This window comes from Sminthopsis crassicaudata, chromosome 4 (genome assembly GCF_048593235.1).
Source record: "Sminthopsis crassicaudata isolate SCR6 chromosome 4, ASM4859323v1, whole genome shotgun sequence".
In the NCBI taxonomy this organism is placed as follows: Eukaryota; Metazoa; Chordata; class Mammalia; order Dasyuromorphia; family Dasyuridae; genus Sminthopsis; species Sminthopsis crassicaudata.
Window position 1 is genome coordinate 134,616,295 of NC_133620.1, and position 18,590 is coordinate 134,634,884.

At 33.7% G+C, this 18,590-nt stretch overlaps 1 protein-coding gene across 1 annotated transcript in view; it reads left to right on the forward strand.

The window, feature by feature from the left end:
- The window catches only part of TMEM242 (transmembrane protein 242), a 54,814-nt gene extending 36,647 nt beyond the window's left edge, over nucleotides 1-18,167 (forward strand). Inside the window, exon 4 of the mRNA XM_074309441.1 lies at nucleotides 17,172-18,167. Coding sequence (XP_074165542.1) covers nucleotides 17,172-17,270 — 99 coding nt within the window. The 3' untranslated portion in view covers nucleotides 17,271-18,167. The remainder of the gene's footprint in view (nucleotides 1-17,171) is intronic.
- Nucleotides 18,168-18,590: the final 423 nt, after the last annotated feature.

The following is an 18,590-nucleotide window of genomic DNA, read 5'->3' on the forward strand; positions in this document are numbered from 1 at the left end:
TCCCAGTGTTCCTTCTCTGGGTGTAGCTGATTCTGTCCATCATTGATCAACTGGAACTGAATTAGATCTTCTCTATATTGAAGATATCCACTTCCATCAGAATACATCCTCATACAGTATCATTGTTGAAGTGTATAATGATCTCCTGATTCTGCTCATTTCACTCAGCATCAGTTCATGTAAGTCTCCATCCTGCTGGTCATTTCTTACAGAACAATAATATTCCATAACATTTATATACCATAATTTTGCATGGGTAATTTTTCAACATTGACCCTTGCAAAACTTTCTGTTCCAAATTTTTCCCCCCTTCCCTCTACTTCCCCCCCCAGATGGCAGGTAGTCCAATATATGTTATATATGTTAAAATATATGTTAAATCCAGTATATGTATACATATTTTTAGAGTTATCTTGCTGCACAAGAGAAATTGGATCACAAAGGGGGAAAAAAACCTGAGAAAATACAACATGCAAGCAAACATCAACAGAAAGTGAAAATACTATGCTGTGGTCCATACTTAGTTCCCACAGTCCTCTTTATGCATGTAGATGGCTCTCTTCATCACTGAATAATTGGAACTGGTTTGAATCATCTCATTGTTGAAGAGAGCCACGTCCATCAGAATTGATCATCATATAGTCTTCTTATTGCTATGTATGATGAGATCCTTTTTTTAAAGCTTTAACTATAAACTTGTAGTTCAAATTAATTTGTAGGCAAGGGGAATAATTTCAGGACCTTGGGGTTTGTGATAGAACTTATGATGTGATAATATGTGATATTATGCATTATCAGCTCTTTTTGTAACTGTGAGTGAAAGAAATAAAACCTACAAACATAACTGAAAGCTACAATTTATATTTTATGATTTTCTCTTTTCTTTCTTTCTCTCTTTCTCTCTTCCTGTCTTCCTTTCTTCCTTCTGTTCTTTTCTTTCTTTTTTGATGCAATTGGGGTTCAGTGACTTACCCAGAATCACACAGCTAGGGAAGTGTTGTGTCTGTCTAATGCTGGATTTGAACTTAGGTCCTCCGGACTCCACATCCAGTCCTCTATCCACTGTGCCATATTTTATGATTTTCAACCTGTAATGAAGACTAGAAAAAAAATTTTTCCAGTAGAAATTTTGGGGGGTTTCATGAAAGTTTTTTTTTTCCTTCAAGTTTAGCTTAAATATTAATTGACTGCTTTAAATTTTTTTTTTGCTAATCAAAGACTTCACATTCTGATTTCGTTAAGAAACTTTTTAAAGGATAAAATACTTTTTAACATTTTGGAATGGGGGCAAAAATCTTTACCAAAACTTTTACTTTATTTTTTTCTTTATTAAAAAGGAGGTGTTTTTGTTTGTTTGTTTGTTTTTTAAACAAAGTAATAAAAAGTAATTTGCAAGTTCTTGGGGCAACTAGGTTGCATAGTGGATAGAGTGCCAGCTCTGAATTCAAGAGGACCTGAGCTCTCTCTGGTCTCAGACACTTAACACTTCCTAGCTGTGTGACCTTGAGCAAGTCACTTAACCCCAATTGCCTCAGCAAAATAAAATAAAATAAAAAATAATTTGCAAGTTATTAAGAATAAAATATTATTTATAACTTATATTGGATTGTTTGCTAATTTGGGGAAGAAGGAGAAAGGGAAAGGAGGGAGAAAAGAAAATTTGGAAAAATAAAATACTCTTGAATGAAAATGTTAGTTGACGAATTTGTATTTTGCTCCACTTAAAGATTCACCCTTTAACCCAGATCTCTTAAGTCATATAAGGCGTTGGGTCTTACCTTCCTATTTTTTTCCCTCATCCAAACTAATCTCATTTCATAATTTGCTAGTCAAACCAGCATATTTCTTTGGACAGAATTGATTTTGATGCCATAGCTCTCTTGTCCCAAGATCAGAAAATCTCACCTTAGTATACCAGCTCCTGCTTCTTCTTCCCTAAAATGGGTTTCATTATAACCACAAATATGGAGTGACATTCATACCATTAACTCTAATCTTGTACTGAATTTTGAATTGTTAATTGCTATAAGGGAGGGAATATGAATCATCTAATTTATAACATTTAGAATTTCTTTGCCTTTTTCAGTAGATCCAAGTCCACTTCAGATAATATTGGCTTTTTTGTTTTTTACAACTTCTTTTTGTATAGAAACTTAATGTGTAAATATATATCTAATTTATCTAGGGAGATTCTTTCTTATTTAGGCTTTTAAAAAATTTGACTCAGTGTTTACTATGAGGAAAAAAAAAAACAAACAGAAAAGGCACCTACTTCAGGTGTTTCAGAAAGCCACTGTAGGAAGAAATGATCCAGCTAAGAGTCTTCATGCCCTTGAATCTTATATACCACATTTATCTTGAAAGAATATGACTATTCAATGAAAAAAGCCACAGTAGTCTAGAGTTAAGATTGAACATTAGGAGAAAAAAAATTCAAGGACTCAAGAATAAGATGAAGAAATAAAAAGTGAAGACAACCAAATGAAGTAAATTTTCAGGATGATTTTAAGTAATGATTACTATTAAATGAATCTTATCTCTTTTGAGAAGAGTGCTGTACTAGAGGGTATAGTTTGCCAGCCCATTTGACTCAACCACCCGAGTCAGTTAATATGTATCAAGTGTCTACTTTGTGCTAAAACATTGTGCTAGAATTAAATTAATGTGCTTGATAATGATTCCATAATTGAACTCTTTAATTTTGGGGTTTTCCTATGGGGAAAAATACTTTTTTAAATGACATTGAGTTGAAATGGAATTGAGGAAATTCAGTTCAACATTTATTGTTTGTTGTGTCTATAGCATTGCAGATACAAAGATGAAAAACAACACAATTCACACCTTTAAAAAAATTTTTGCGCCTAATAATATTTTATTTTTCCAATTACATGTGAAGATGGTTTTCAAGATTTATTTTTGTAAGATTTTGAATTCCAGATTTTTTCTTCTTCCATTCCTTACATCATTCCTCCCCTCCCCAAGATAGCAAGCAATTTGATAAAGGTTATACATATACAGTCATGTTAAACATATTTCCACCCTACTCATGTTGTGAAAGAAAAATCGGAACAAAAGGAAAAAAAATCACAAGAAAGAAAAAACTATGGAAATAGTACACTTCAATATGCATTTAGACGCCATGTTCTTTCTCTGGATGTGCATAGCATTCATTTTCCATTGTGAGACTTTTAGAATTTTCTTGTAATCCATATCTTACACAATTTAGTAAGAATTGTATACAAGTTATTTTGTAAGAAGGATAAAAAGGTCCAGAGAAAGTACTAGAAGAAATTTGAGGAGAGAGAGCTCTTTCATTTGGCTAGGGGTGGTGATAGGGGATGGGGAGGAAAGGAAGAGAGAATAAGAGAAGTAAGCCTGGATTGTGAACCTGGATTATTAGAGTGATGGTAGTATGCTCCCCTATAATAGAGAAGTTGGGCAGATGGAAGGATTGGAGGGAAAAATAATAAAATGTGGTTTGTATATAAGATCCTTATAGGATACCATTCCCCTTCCTTTTGCTCCCCAAAGCAGTTGGAGTTAAGTGACTTGCCCATTTTAAATGTCTGAGGCTGTGATTAGTGGGCATGATATGGATGAAGATCCATCAAAGGAGACCAAGAAGTGGTCAGACCAAAAAAAAAAAAAAAAAAAAAAAATGTCGTGCAAAGCTAGAGAGCAGAGAGTATCCAGGAAAAAGTGATCCATGATGTCAGATGCTTAAAAGGGAGTCAAAAATGATTTCAATTAAGAAAAGCCCATTAGAATTGGCAATTAAGAGTTCATTTGTAACTTTGGAAAGTTATTTTCAGTTACATGATGAAGTTGGAAATCAAATTGAAGTTTTAAAAAAAAATTGAAAGGAATGTGGAGGGTTTTTCAAGGAGTTTAGCCATGAAGGAAAAGAGAGAGAGGGGATAAAAAGTGGAATAGGTGGGACAAATTAAAGTATTTTAATGATGGTAGAAACATGTTAGGTCCAGAGGAAGAAGCTATTACATATTGAAAGTTAGACAATGACAATAGTGGAGGTCTTCTTTTGCAGAAAATGGAGTGGGAATCAAAGGTAAGAGACCTTAGGGAAGGAGGAGATGGAGGGGGGTGGGAGCAAAGTCCAAATGAGCAGGAAGGGAGAAGAAGGAGCTTGGTGAATGACTTCAGTTTTTTGGCTAAAGTGTGAAATTAGGTCTGATGAAGCATTCACCTGAAGAGTCAGGTAAAGTACTGTGGGAATTTTAAAGAGAAATGAAAAAGTTTGGACATGCTGGTATGGAGAATGTAATAACTATTCATAAAGTACTTTATAAACCATATGATACTATATAAATACTATTATTATCATCAATTATGGAGCAGTAGAAGAATTATTTTGCTGAAATTAAGGTTAGTGAGATTAGATAACATAAATTTGTAGTGGACTTAGCATAGTTTTGTGATTTCTCCCTCTCCCCCAGTTCTATTTAGTGCCATGTGAATAGGAACAGAGGTTGTAGATAGTGACAGCAGTCTAGGCTTGAACAAGTGACCAAAGGATTTATAGGGAGGGTGGAGAACAGGTTTAATCATTGAGAAAGATGGAAGATAGAAGAATTTTAGAATTCATGAATATGGAAGTAGAACACTTGGGGATGATGGTTAGATTAAGGGATAATCATCTTTATATCTGAATTAAATATATCTGACTCTACATCTAAAGTGAAGATCATGGCTGGTGAGAAGAGCTTGGGAAGTTAGGGGATTTAAGAGATTATCAGTAGGTATGATGAAGCCTCCAAGTATAAGAGCAGGGGTTGGAGTATAGAGAAAGACTGAGTTAGGAATTGAATTTATTGAGGAAGGAAGGAGAATGTCAAGGGAACTAAAGCTGACCAAAATGGAATGGGCTGCCTCTGGAGCTACTGGTCTTTGGAGATCTTTATTATTTACTTTTCAGTAGTATTTTATTATTCCAATTACATGTAAAGAGAACTTTCAACATTTACTTCTGCAAGATTTTAATTTCCAAATTTTCTCCTCTCCTCCAAAACAGCAAGCAATCTGATTTAGGTTATACGTGTACAATCATTTTAAACACATCTCTTTGGAGATCTTTAATTAGAGACTGGATAAGTAGTTGTTGGATATAAATGAATGGAAAAGCACTTACTATTTGCAAAGTGCTGAGTATGCAAATAAAAAAAGACAACCCCTGCTCTCAAGGAGCTTACAAATGGAGAAGACTATCTATATTGGATATTTTTAGCTTCATGTAATATAGAAAAGCTCCATAGTCCTTTGGGTCCCATGGCAAATAATTTTCATTAATAAAATCACATTGGTTTCTGATGTTTCACATTACCAAAGACTTGTATTTGCAAGAAATTCTTTTTCAAGAATTTGTTAGTTGCAACTCCTAAGGAGGTTGAGGCTGCAGTACCTGCAGAACAAGTTAGGGAGGTCACATCTAATCAGGAGTGTCTTCCCTAGACCATGATTGCAGAGGCCAAGCTGGAAGCAAGGCTTGTAGTCCAGTGGGTACTATTGGTCTCCAGGCTCACTGATTTAGTTGTTGTTCAGTAATCCTCAAATTGTTGATAGGTATTGTTGGGATGAGGAGGTCCTTCCTCTACAAAGATTGCTCCCTTCAATGATGGCTGTAAACAGGCAGATAATCTGGGGGCCTACTATTCTCTGGATACTTCAATTTACAGATCTAATTTGTTTCTACCAGGATGTAAGATTTTAAAATTTTTTTTTTTTTTTTTTTAGGATTTGAATGGTGGAGATTCCTTTTGGGATATGGGTTAAAGTAGGTAGCATCTGAGATCCCTTCTAACTCTAAAGTTCAATGATTCTGAAACTTCCAAAATAGTCCAGGCAAAGTTCTAAATTAAGTGGCAATAATGTGACTAAAGAGAATAACATTGTATGAAAGGGATATGGTGGAGGTTGAGTCTTTGGGATTTGACAATTGATTGAATGTTAGAGATTGAGGAGGAGAAATTAGAAGTTTGGATTACTGTGATTTTGAGAAGAGGGGCAGATTTTGTTCAAAAGATGTCAGTTTTAAACATTGAGTAGAAGGTCTGGAAAAATTTCATCCACCAACTTGAGTGACTTCTCATGCTTTTACAATAATGTCTTATCTTTTAAAGCCCTATACAGCCTGGTATAATCATCTTTATCCCTCAATCTCTTTTTCCTCTTTGAACATTATTCCATAACCTTCAATCTGTAGTCCAGACAAATGTGCCTTCTTTTTGTCCTTTACACAATATCCATCCCCTTTTCACTTCCTCCTCCTCCTCCTCCTCTCTACCTCAGAGTCCTTCTCTTCCTTTAAGATGAATCTCAAATAGCCTCTTCTACATGAAGCCTTTTTTGACCCATCCCTCTCATCCGCTAATGTTCTCTCTCCCAAACCACCTTTTTAAAACTAATTTGAATATGCTTGTATTTGTAACTTTATGTTTATAACTAAAAAAAATTCATCTCCTAGCATCCCACCTTCTAATGAGACTTTCAGAATTTAGTCTGTCTTTAGATAACATGCATAGTACTTTAATAGACTCCCTTATTAAATGGCATGTGTTCTAATGAGCCAACTTTTGAGATGTTCCATGTCAAAGTGAACCATTAAAGTAAGATTTTAAGAGGAGCATTTTCATATATGATATAATAATGTTAGATGCTAATTATACTATTATTTACTTAACCTTCAGGATTTATGTGGTTGCTGTTGGTGGGGTTTGGCTCATTTTTTTTTTTTTTTTTTTTTTTTTGTAATAAGTGATCTTAATCCAAATTTGAAATTCTGAAAATTTTCAAAGGATTTATTTTTATGCTTATTTAAAATCATTCTCTATTTTAACAGAAGGCACCACTGGCCTCTTTTCATTTGAAGAGCATTTGAAAAGCATAGTCTTTAATTATGAGTAAAGGTAACACTGCCCCTACTGTATATAAAAATTTATACCTGTCCAAAATGAACATTTAATGAATTTTTTAGAGTATGTCTATTCTCAGCTTTGCTTGCTTTTTATCATATCTCCAGAATTCTCAGTGACATTAATAATGAGAAAGAAGACTGGAATAAGAGTAACAGTGTACCTGTTCACTTACACAAAAATAAATACTCCAGAACTGAGCAAAAATTATGTGGGGTATAAAAATGTTGAAGGACAAGATAAGTGTACCATATTTTGCTACCAGTTAATATTTCTTTTTAGAGACTTTAATTATTATATGGAAATTAATATAAGCTTTTTTATTGACACATGAACTAAATATAGGAAACTAAGTCTTCTAGAAATCTAGGTTGACTTAGTAATGCAAGAATATTGGAAGGTACGTGTGTTTGAAAACGTTAACTCTAGGATTCACTTGATCAAGAAATCTATTTTTTGTCATTTTATTCCAAACAAGACTTAACAACTACTTTCCCTAATGGAGCAATCTAAAGCTTTTTTTTTTTCTCCCCGTGACATACTGTCAGCAGTGCACATTAAAAAGACATTATGAAATGGAAGCTGCTTTTAGGTGCTCTTGATTTTGCCAGATGAGGTGGAATCATCAGGTTAGGATAGGAAAATAACAGTGATCTTTAGCTATTAGATATTATTTAATGCAATAAAGTATATGATTGGCTTTTAGAAAGACTCTTGACAGAGGTGGAACAGTTACTATAATTTATTTGGCAGCAAAAGACAGTGTCACTAAATTTTACAGTTGCTAAAAATAAAACTCAACTTAGTGAAATCACTTTAGAAACTTCTTGCCTCTGGATACTGAGCATATTGGGTTGTTAAATCAAAACATATTACAAATTGATCTTATTGGGTAGGGTCTTAGCAACACCCTGGGACAAGCAAAATTCCCTTGCCTTGACACTTAAGTAAGAACTGTAGAATCAACTCCTGTTGCTCACTTTACTTCATTGTTAATAGAAGATTGCTTTTGAATTGTGCTGTAATGTTATTCACTATAATAAAAATTGGCTGTTTGAATGATTACTTTCAAAGATTGTATTTCTCAGAACATTACACATTAACTTTTATTTCTAAATCAATTGACTTGAATATAGATTCTAAGCTTTCTGCATATGAGATGGTAGGGATTTGGAAGGGAATAAAGATTCTCAATAGGATAACATTAGATAAAAAGGAGGCTGCTTAAGGTACTTGGAAAAATGGAAAGCTGGGATTATATGTCCTATATTACTATATATGCTAATATAATAATGTAAATAAATTAATATGTTCAAGTAGCTCTCGCCTCAGGAGTACTGTAGATGTTAACTCCTATTCAGAAATGAAAGGCTCTGGCATCTGCATTGTGAACTAAACAGCAGTTCTCAGTTAAACTATATCAAGCTGACATTTGTCAGTAGTCAATCCCTGGAAATTAGCATTTACCTTGCCATGCTGAATGGAGGAGCTTATCACAATATTTCATTGTGAAGATAGAAAAATATTCTGTTGTACCATGATTAAGGAAATATTGTAAGGAGAAGATAGGCTAATTGAAGTAACTTCCTTATGATACAATGACATGTCAAATTGTGACATTGTTTAGGAACAGAACACCAAGTACTCTAGTGTTATATTATAGCACTATTTTTTTGCAGTTTATTGTTGACTGAATGAAAATGAAGTCTTTTATCTGCCTAACATTTTTTCATGAAATTATCAAAATGAGTTTACTTTGGCCAAATTTGGTATTTTTAGGTTTCAAAATCAATAAGCATTTTTAAAGATTCTGCTAAATACTAGCCATTCAGAAATGCAAAGGAAAATATGAAATTGATTATCCCTTTTACTGGGGGAGACAATCCGCACATATATAAGTATATATAATATATGTATACAAAATAAATGGAAGGTATTAGAAGGATACTGGTGGGGTGGGATGGGACATCCTTAGGAAAGGTCTCATGTAGAAGGTGGCATTTGAAGTGTTTTGAAGGTAGAGGGAAGGTGAGAGAGTATTCTGGAGCCAGATCAAGATTTGAAAACTGATTGAAAATGTGGAACAAGTTCAAATGAGGAATTGAAAATAACACTTAAGTACAAACCTGTGTAATCAGGATGATGTTGTTGAAAATAGTGAAGTTAAGATTCAATTTACATGTATATTTTGGTTTTGTTACTCAGCATTTTGAAACAAAATGGCATCCATTCAGAGTTTTCAAATGAATATATTTTCTGTGGCCTTTAGTTGGCACAGTGAATAGGGTACTAGACCTGAAATCAAGAAGACTCATTTTCCTGAGTACAAATCTGGCCTCAAACCCTAACCGGTGTGTGACTGGTTTTCATTTAAAATGGTTTATCTCAGTTTCCTCAGAACTGGAAAAGGAAATGGCAAACTACTCTAATATCCTTGCCAAGAAAATCCTAAAGGACTCATAGAGAGGCAGACATGAGTTAAATGACTGAACAACAAATGTTTTTCTGTAATTTAAAAGATTTCATTGAAAATTGGTGCTTTGAAATGTGATTATATTAAATGAAGGCTACAGTTCAAACAGCTTAAGTAATATACTCTTGGTCAAATAATGCCCTATGGACAAAACTGTTGGAGAGACAGGATAACAGAGTGTAGAGAGAGAGAGCTGACTTTGGAATAAGAAAAGACTGAGCTCAAGTCCTACCTTGCCCATTCTCTAGCCATGTGACCTTGTATAATCTGTCTTTCTAAGACTAAAAACTGCAGAACTTTGGCATTGGTAGAAAAAAAATTTCATCACTGATATTTCCTTACTTCAGTGAATGTATAGATCCAGCTCCTCCACAAAAAGATTAATTTATGATAAATATAAATAGTTAATATTTATGGCATTGTTACTTTTCAAAAAAAGTTATTTATTCCCTTCTATTGGCAATGGCATTTCGATAAGATTTTATTGTGACATAAAGATATTATTATTGTTTATCAGAAATTTAAGGTTGATAATTACATTTCTAAAGGAACTTTCATAGAGAATTTTATAAATATATAATTTATTAAATCCACTCTTATTAATTCTGCTCAGCATTCCTGAACATTGTAAATACTTGAACAAAAAAAAGTAAATTAGAGGAGATCATGTATGTAGAGATGGTAAATAAGATGGTAAATTTTATTTTTTAATAAGATGGCAATATTCTTAGGGATGTGAAAAAAAATTTGAGATAGTTAAAAATTGAGAGGATACCTCATTCATAAAAAATAATGGTAAAACAATAATATTCACATACTATAGAATTGACAACTATTTTAATCACTTTCTTACCAAAAGTTTTCAATTTAATAATAATAACAATAACATTTATGTAATTAAGATTTACAAAGTTTTTTACAAGAATTATTTCATTTTATTTAGACTTTTAAATTATCTTTTTTCTCAAGAGAATGTATCTTCAATATTTCATAATGGCAGTTAATGGAAATATAGGGTTTGCTTTGTAATCAATTTTGATATTTTAAATCTGTTCCATAAAATGAGGACTGTATATTATTTTTGTTAGTTTTTAGGTGAAGATTGCTGAATATAGCAAAGTTTGAAATTATACTTTATATGATATATAGAAATGTTGATTTCCTGTTAGGCTTACATGGTGACACTATAATCTTTTCCTCTATCCTTCCTCATAAAGTTTTACAAATATATTTTTCTTCTAATAAAGTCCAGTGTTTTGGATCTAATAAAATCCAGTAAATCCATGTTGTCCTTGGTTGCTACTTTTCTCATTTGTTAAGTCTTTTCTAATCAAAAACTTTTTAATGATCTTTTGGTCTTTTCTAGTTAATGCATTTGATTTAAATCTGTTAAATTTTTGTATAAAATTACTATAGTTAGTGTTGTACTTTTCTCCACTTATTTACTAGCTTCCTGTGTCAAAAAATTGTTTAAGTAAGTTGTTGGAATTATTTTAATTCTATTCCTTCTGGCTTCCGATCCAGTCTGCTATCGGCCTCCACTTTATGGGAGAGTTCCATCTCATTCACATTTGTGGTTAACACTACTAATTCTGTATTTCCTTCCATCTTATTATCCCCAGATTATACTTTTCTTTTTCTTTCCCTTCTTACCCCCTTCCCCAGTATTAAACTTTGGGGCACCACTTGCCTCACACAGCTCTCCCTTTTTAGAATCCTTCCCACCCCCTTTGAGTCCCTCCCCCTTTCTTATACCTTTTCTTTATTATTTCTGTACTTCCTTCTATTTAGCCTACTCTTTTCCTTTTCTCTTTTCCTCTCCCACTTTTTAATGAGGTGAGAGAAGTTTCTCTATAAACCAGATATGTCTAATATTTTCTCTTTGAGCCAAATCTGATGAGTGTAGGATTCACACAGTGTTCCTCCCCCCTTCCCTTAATTCCCTCAGATATGATAGGTTTCCTTTGCTTCTTCATGAGATGTAATTTCCCTCTTTTTACCCTACTTTTCCCTTTTTCTGATACAATCCCCTTTCTACTTCTAATTCCCTTTTAAAAATATTATAACAGTAAGGTCAAATTATACACATGCTCTTTATATATGCCTGTAACAGAAATACAATTCTTAAGAGTTTTTTTTATCTTTTTATGCTTCTTGAGTCATATTTGGAGGTCAGATTTTTTGTTTAGCTCTGGTTTTTTTCATTAGGGATAAACGGAATTCACCTGTTTCATTAAATGTCTATCATCTTCCCTGGAAGAAAATGCTCAGCTTAGCTGGGTACTTTATTCTTGGCTGCATTCCAAGTTCTTTTGCCTTTTGGAATATCAGATTCTAGGCCCTTCTCTCTTTTAATGTGGAAGCAGCTAGATCTTGAGTAACCCTTATTGTGGCTCCTCGGTATTTGAATTGTTATTTTCTGGCTGCTTGTATTATTTTTTTCCTTAGTCTGATTAGTTCTGAAATTATCCACAATATTTCTTGGATTTTTTATATTCGGGTCTCTTTCAGAAGGTGTTCAATGAATTCTTTCAATGACATGTTACCTTCTGATTCTATGACATCTGGGCAGTTCTCTGATGATTTCCTGAAAAATAGTGTCTAGGCTCTTTTTTTCATCACAGTTTTCAGGAAGCCCAATAATCCTTAGATTATCTCTCCTAGATCTATTTTCTAGGTCTGTTGTTTTTCCAAGTAAATATTTAATTTTTTTCTAGTTTTTCATTTTTTTTTTTGTTTTGCTTGACTGATTCTTGATGCTTCAATGAATCATTCATTTCCATTTGTTCAGTTCTGATTTTTGAGTTATTTTCTTCATTAACTTTTTTTTACTTCTTTTTGTATATGTCCAGTTGAGTTTTTAAATGAGTTGTTTTGCTCTATGAAATTTTTTTCCATTTCACTAATTTTTTTTTTAACAGAGTTATTTTCTTTTTCCAATTCACAAATCCTACTTTCCTGGGAATTCTTTACCTTTTCCAATTCACACTTCAGGAAGTTTTCTTTTTCTACTTTATCAAATTTTTCTTTTAGTGAGTTATATGCCTTTTCCATATTCTCTTGCAGAGCTTCTCTTTCCTTTCCTCATTTTTCTTCTAGCTCTCTTTTAAGATCTTTTATAATTTCTTCTAGGAGAGCCTTGTATGATGGTGATCCCTATTCCTGAGTAAGTTCACTTTGTCCTTTAGTTGACTTCTCAAGGAATGTATTATGTTTGCGTTGGCTGCTTATCTTATGTTGAAGGAACTAGCCCCTCCTGAAAGTCAAGGACAATACTTGGGAGAAATGGTTAATCTCCCATGTATGTCAAATTATTAATTACAACCTTGCAGTCCCTCATGTTTATCTCCTTGATGAGCTAACACATCTGTATTCCCATGGCCAAAAGCCAAGAAGATGGGCTGACACCCAAAGCTCCTAGCCCATTGATAGCCCAAATTCTTTGCCCAAAGCCTTCTTTGTCTGTCACCCCATAAAAGCCACTGCTCTGAAATGGCTCATTGGAGTCTCAGTCATGGAGAAGACACTCTGCCTGGAATTGTTCCCAGTTCAGGACTCATAGGCTGAACATGGGACTCCCCAGCCACAGTGAGTCAGAGGTGTCAATCCCCTGAATTCGTGATGTTTTCTCTCTCTTTTTTATCTATTCTGATTATTGTATTAATAATTGTAGTGAAATCTGGTCTCAGACACTTAACGTTTCCTAGCTGTGTGACCCTGGGCAAGTCACTTAACCCCAGCCTCAGGGGGAAAAAAAAGAAATAATTGTAGTGTATTTAGTTATTATCCTTATATGCTGGTTTTGTTATTGCAAAAGGTCTATTCTTTGCTGCCTTTAGACATTATTAAATTATAGATATTATTAAAGTTCTTTTATAGTTGGCTTCTGAAACACGTCATTTGTGATAGCTAATTTGAACTTTAAAATCTTACAACAGATGGGGACTAGATTATATCCTCCTTTGGGATTTTGTCTCGAGATTGTCTGCTATTAGTCTCCTTAGGGTTGGAAATTTGCTCTCTTTTGAATTGACTTTAATTTATAAGAAATCAAGCCATTCTCCAATTGATAAATGGTCAAAGGATATGAACAGACAATTCTCAGATGATGAAATTAAAACTATTTCCACTCATATGAAAGAGTGTTCCAAATCACTATTGATCAGAGAAATGCAAATTAAGACAACTCTGAGGTATCATTACACACCTGTCAGATTGGCTAAGATGACAGGAACAAATAATGATGAATGTTGGGAAAACTGTGGGAAAACTGGGACACTGATGCATTGTTGGTGGAGTTGTGAAAGAATCCAACCATTCTGGAGAGCAATCTGGAATTATGCCCAAAAAGTTATCAAAATGTGCATACCCTTTGACCCAGCCATACTACTACTGGGCTTATACCCCAGGGAACTACTAAAGAAGGGAAAGGGACCTGTATGTGCCAAAATGTTTGTGGCAGCCCTTTTCATAGTGGCTAGAAGCTGGAAGATGAATGGATGTCCATCAATTGGAGAATGGTTGGGTAAACTATGGTATATGAATGTTATGGAATATTATTGTTCTATAAGAAATGACCAACAGGAGAAATACAGAGAGGCTTGGAGAGACTTACATCAACTGATGCTGAGTGAAACGAGCAGAACCAGAAGATCATTATACACTTCAACAATGATACTGTACGAGGATGTATGCTGATGGAAGTGGATTTCTTCAACATAGAGAAGAGCTAATCCAATTCCAATTGATTAATGATGGGACAGAATCAGCTACATCCAGAAAAGGAACACTGGGAAATGAGTGTAAACTGTTATTTTTACCTTCTGAATCCAATTCTTCCTGTGCAACAAAAAATTCGGTTCTACACACATATATTGTATCTAGAATATACTGTAATATATTTAACATATATAAGACTGCTTGCCATCTGGGGGAGGGGGTTGGGGGAGGAAGGGAAAAAATCTGAATAGAAGTAAGTGCAAGGGATAATGTTGTAAAAAATTACCCATGCATATGTACTGTCAAAAAAATGTTATAATTTTAAAATAAAATAAAAATTAAAAAAAAAAAAAAAAAGAAATTTGCTCTCTTTCTGTATAGAAGCTGTCTATAGTTAGAGCTCGCTTTGCTTTTTTACTCATTTTTTAAAAGCCTTCAGGGCAAGGAGGTTCCCAGCTTCCTCCATAGAATAGGGATAGATGGACAGTAGCAGTCTTGCAAATGGGCTGTAAAGAGTGGCTATGCTGATGTGGAAATGTCACTGCCCTGGGCAAAATCCCAGTGCTGCAGAATGTGGCTGCTCTGTGGTCCTGCTGAGTCACTCCCAGTGCTGGGTGGCTGTGGGTAGATCCTGTGAAACCCTGGCATTTTGGGGTACACTTTACCTTTGGTGTTTGTGTAACTTCTCTGTTGATCTATTGCTTTGCAATCAAAGAAGAGCCACCAACCTGTGGTAGAGTCCTCCCGGCAAATTCTCCACCCTCAGAGACTGCCCCTTGCCCCTGGGTCCACTCAGCATACCTCGCCTCCTCCAATATTTTGGATTCTACCAGTCAAGCACTATTTCAGAGGCTGAATTTGGTAATCAGTAGTGAGGATATTAGGGGAGCTCAGAATGAAGTATATGTCTTCTCCGCCATCTTGGCTCTGCCCCCCCAGAAAATTGTTTTTTTAGCTTATTGAGCAAGAGAGAAACATGCTTGCTTACTTAACTTGCTTATTTATTTATCTTATTTATTCTTTTGTTTGTTTATACACACATATATGTTTATAGGTAAGTATATGTGTGTATTATATACATGCATGTAATTTTTCCAGTCACATGTAAAACTTTTTTTTACATTTGTTTTTAAAACTTTGAGTTCCAGATTATTTCTCTTCCTCCCTCTACATTGCATCCCACACTGAGCAGCCACATGTGAAGTTATGCAAAACATTTCCTGATAGTCTTGTTGTGAAAGAAAACATACATTTTCACTCCCTCCCTCCAAAAAAAGCCTTCAGAAAAATAAAGTTTAAAAAAAGTATTCTTCAATATGTATTCACACACTATGAGTTCTTTCTTTGGGTATGGATAGCATTTTTCATCGTAAGTCCTTCATTTTTTGCTGAGAATAGCAAAGTCTTTTTCACAGCTGATTGTCCAACAGCATTGCTATTACTTTGTACATAGTATATTTCATTTTGCATGAGCTCATGGAGGATTTTCTGACTTTTTTCTGAGAGTATCCTGCTCATCATTTTTTCATACAACAATAGTATTCCATCATAATCACATATCACAATTTATTCAACCATTCCCCAATTGATGAGTCCCTCAGTTTCTAGTTCTTTGCCCTGAGAAAAGAGCTGCTATAAATATTATTATACATACCGGTCCTTTTCCTTTTTTTTTTTTTTTTTTAATTAAATCTCTTGGGATTTATGCCTTAGTAGTGGTATTGTTAAGTCAAATGATATGCATAATTTTATCACCTTTTGGGCATAATTCATATCTTTTGATCACTTATCAATTTTGGGAATGGCTCTTATTTTTTATAAATTTGACTCAGTTCCTTGTACATTTGAGAAAAAAGGAATTCATCAGAAAAACTTAACTTGAAAATTCTTTTCACAATTACTATTGTTAACTATATTCCCCCTCCCTCGTTTATTCTATTCTCTCTCTTTTCAACCTATCCATCTTCAAAAGTGTTTTGCTTCTGACCAGCCCTGTCCCCCAATGTACCCTCCCTTCTGTCATACTTCCCCCTTCTTCCCTTCCCTTCATGCTTTTCTGCAGGGTAAAAGATTGATCTCTCTGTCTATATTGAATGTGTATGTTTTTTTCCTATTTGAGTCAGTTATAATGAGAGTAAGATGGGAGTGATATGTTTATATCTGTAGTTTGGTAACTGTGATGGACTGGAGAAGGAAAAGATTTACCGAATTATTGCAGTAGTGTAAATGAGAGATGATTCGGGACTGACCAAGAAAGGTTACCCTGTGACTAGAGAGGAGTCAAATCAAGATATTGTGGAATTAAAAACTACAATTATTGTCAACTAACTGGATATTTGGGGTTGTAGAATGAGCAATAAAGATAATGCCAGCCTTGAAAATCTGGGAGTCTAGAAGAAAGGTGATGTATCTTCCTCAGAAATAAAGAGTTTCAAAAGAGGGATAGGATTGGGGGCTGGAAAAAATATCAAAGATTCTGAGACTTGCCATTATTCTTCTCATTCATTATTCTAATTACCTTAGAAGATTTAAGTTTCTCTTAATGATTCTTCCATTGCTAAAGTATTTCTGGAACCTCCTCTTAGAGGTTTGAAACTTCTTGAAACTTGTTTCAAACCTTTCAAATAAGTTTTTAAACCACACAAAATATTTCTTTCCAAAAAACATTTGGGGGTATGTTAACAAAAATTTATTAATTAGTTATTCATTTACCTTATTCATCAGACTTCGTTTCAAATAGCTTTTTTGGTTTGTTTATAGTAATTGGAGACATTTTACCAGTTATAAACATGAGAAATTTGTAGATTCTTTTTTTTAAGATTCATAGTTTAATACTTACTTGGAATGTGGAAAGTAGGTATTTTGTTTTTCTTTCAAAAGAACCCAAATTTGATCCTAGATTTTATTTATATTCAAGTGTTACTCTTTGGTCTTTATCCGTGAGCATTGCAATTTTATCTAGTCAGCAAAGGTGTCAGTCTGTAATAGCTTTGGATATTTACCGCTTCTTTTAACATTTGATGACTGATTTTTTTTTTTTTTTCTCCTTTTAGATGAAAGACTTTCAGAGTAAAATGCAATCAATATTTCCAGTGATTCCCAAGAACCCTGGGTCATCTGTTGAGTGGGAGGAAGCACTGAAATCCAAATGAGATGAGCATGAAAGAACTCCAAAGAGATTGTTACAGCGAAGTAGCTTGGACATGCCAAAATAGCCATCCTCTTTAAAGGAAAAAGAGTTCAAATTGATTTCTACTCAGAAAAGTGAACAAATCATTGATGGAACATGGACTCTGTGGCTTTCAGCATTTTCACTGTAGTCTATAAAAACTCAAAGTCATTCTGCATTTGCTTTATCTTGGAATCAAATAGAATTACATGTTTTCCAAGATTTGAGAGTTGTTTCAGAGAACATTAGTTATGAGTAAATAACTTTCCTTTGTGGAAGATATACTGGTATAGAAAATTAGATATATTTCTGTAAACTTTAAAAACAAGTCTCTCACTTGAAAAGCCAAATTGTGTGATAAATATGCTGACAAAAATCTTTTAAAACCTTTGTTACTTCTCACTACCAGATTGGCAGACCAAGCTAAAACTTAAAGGTGGTTCATTTAAAAAAAATGTTAAGACTATAAATAAGTTACTTGAGAGCAGGGACTATTTTTTGTCTTTCTTTGTATCTTCAGAACCGATATGTAATGCCTGACATGTAGTAAGTGCTTAATAACTGCTCATTGACTGGCATGGCCATAGATAGTAATGAAATAATAGTGACTTATTCTTTGAAATTAAATTAGTTCATTCCAGGAAGCTCCCACGTTGTTGTGTGATTATCTGGCTGTACCTGGAACAATATGAGCCAATTAAGCTGTCCAAATATTCACCTCCTAGTGCACATCATAATATTAGATCATTTGTTTGAAATGATTTTTCCTTTGCTTTGTGCCCTTCATTCATTCATTCAGTGCCCTACTTAAAAGCCACTCAATATATTTCTACATGTATTTATGCTTTGAAGAAAATAAAAAACCAACAGATTAATATAATTTGAGAGTAATTTGTTGTCTTTGTCATGCTGTCACTAATATGAAGTGTACATTTAGGAGATAATTTGATACTAGATTCCTAAACACTTATGTGTTAAATTATAATTTTACCTCAATCATCAAAGTGAAAATAGCATAATATTAAATCCACACATCTAACAAATATTTTTAACCCAAACTTGCATGGTATTGAGTCTAACATTCAATATTTAGTCTAATAATTCTAATGAATTTTCTGTGAGTAAATTTCTAAGTAATTCATCATTAAGAAAACATTCTGTGTTGCTCTGTGGTGTCTTATAGAAACTAATAGAGAACAGTGTCTAATTGCAATCACTATATTTATCAGACCTAAAAGTTTTTAAAAGAACAAGAAAAATATTTTTAATATGTAAATTTTTCAGAGAAATAACATCTGGTTGA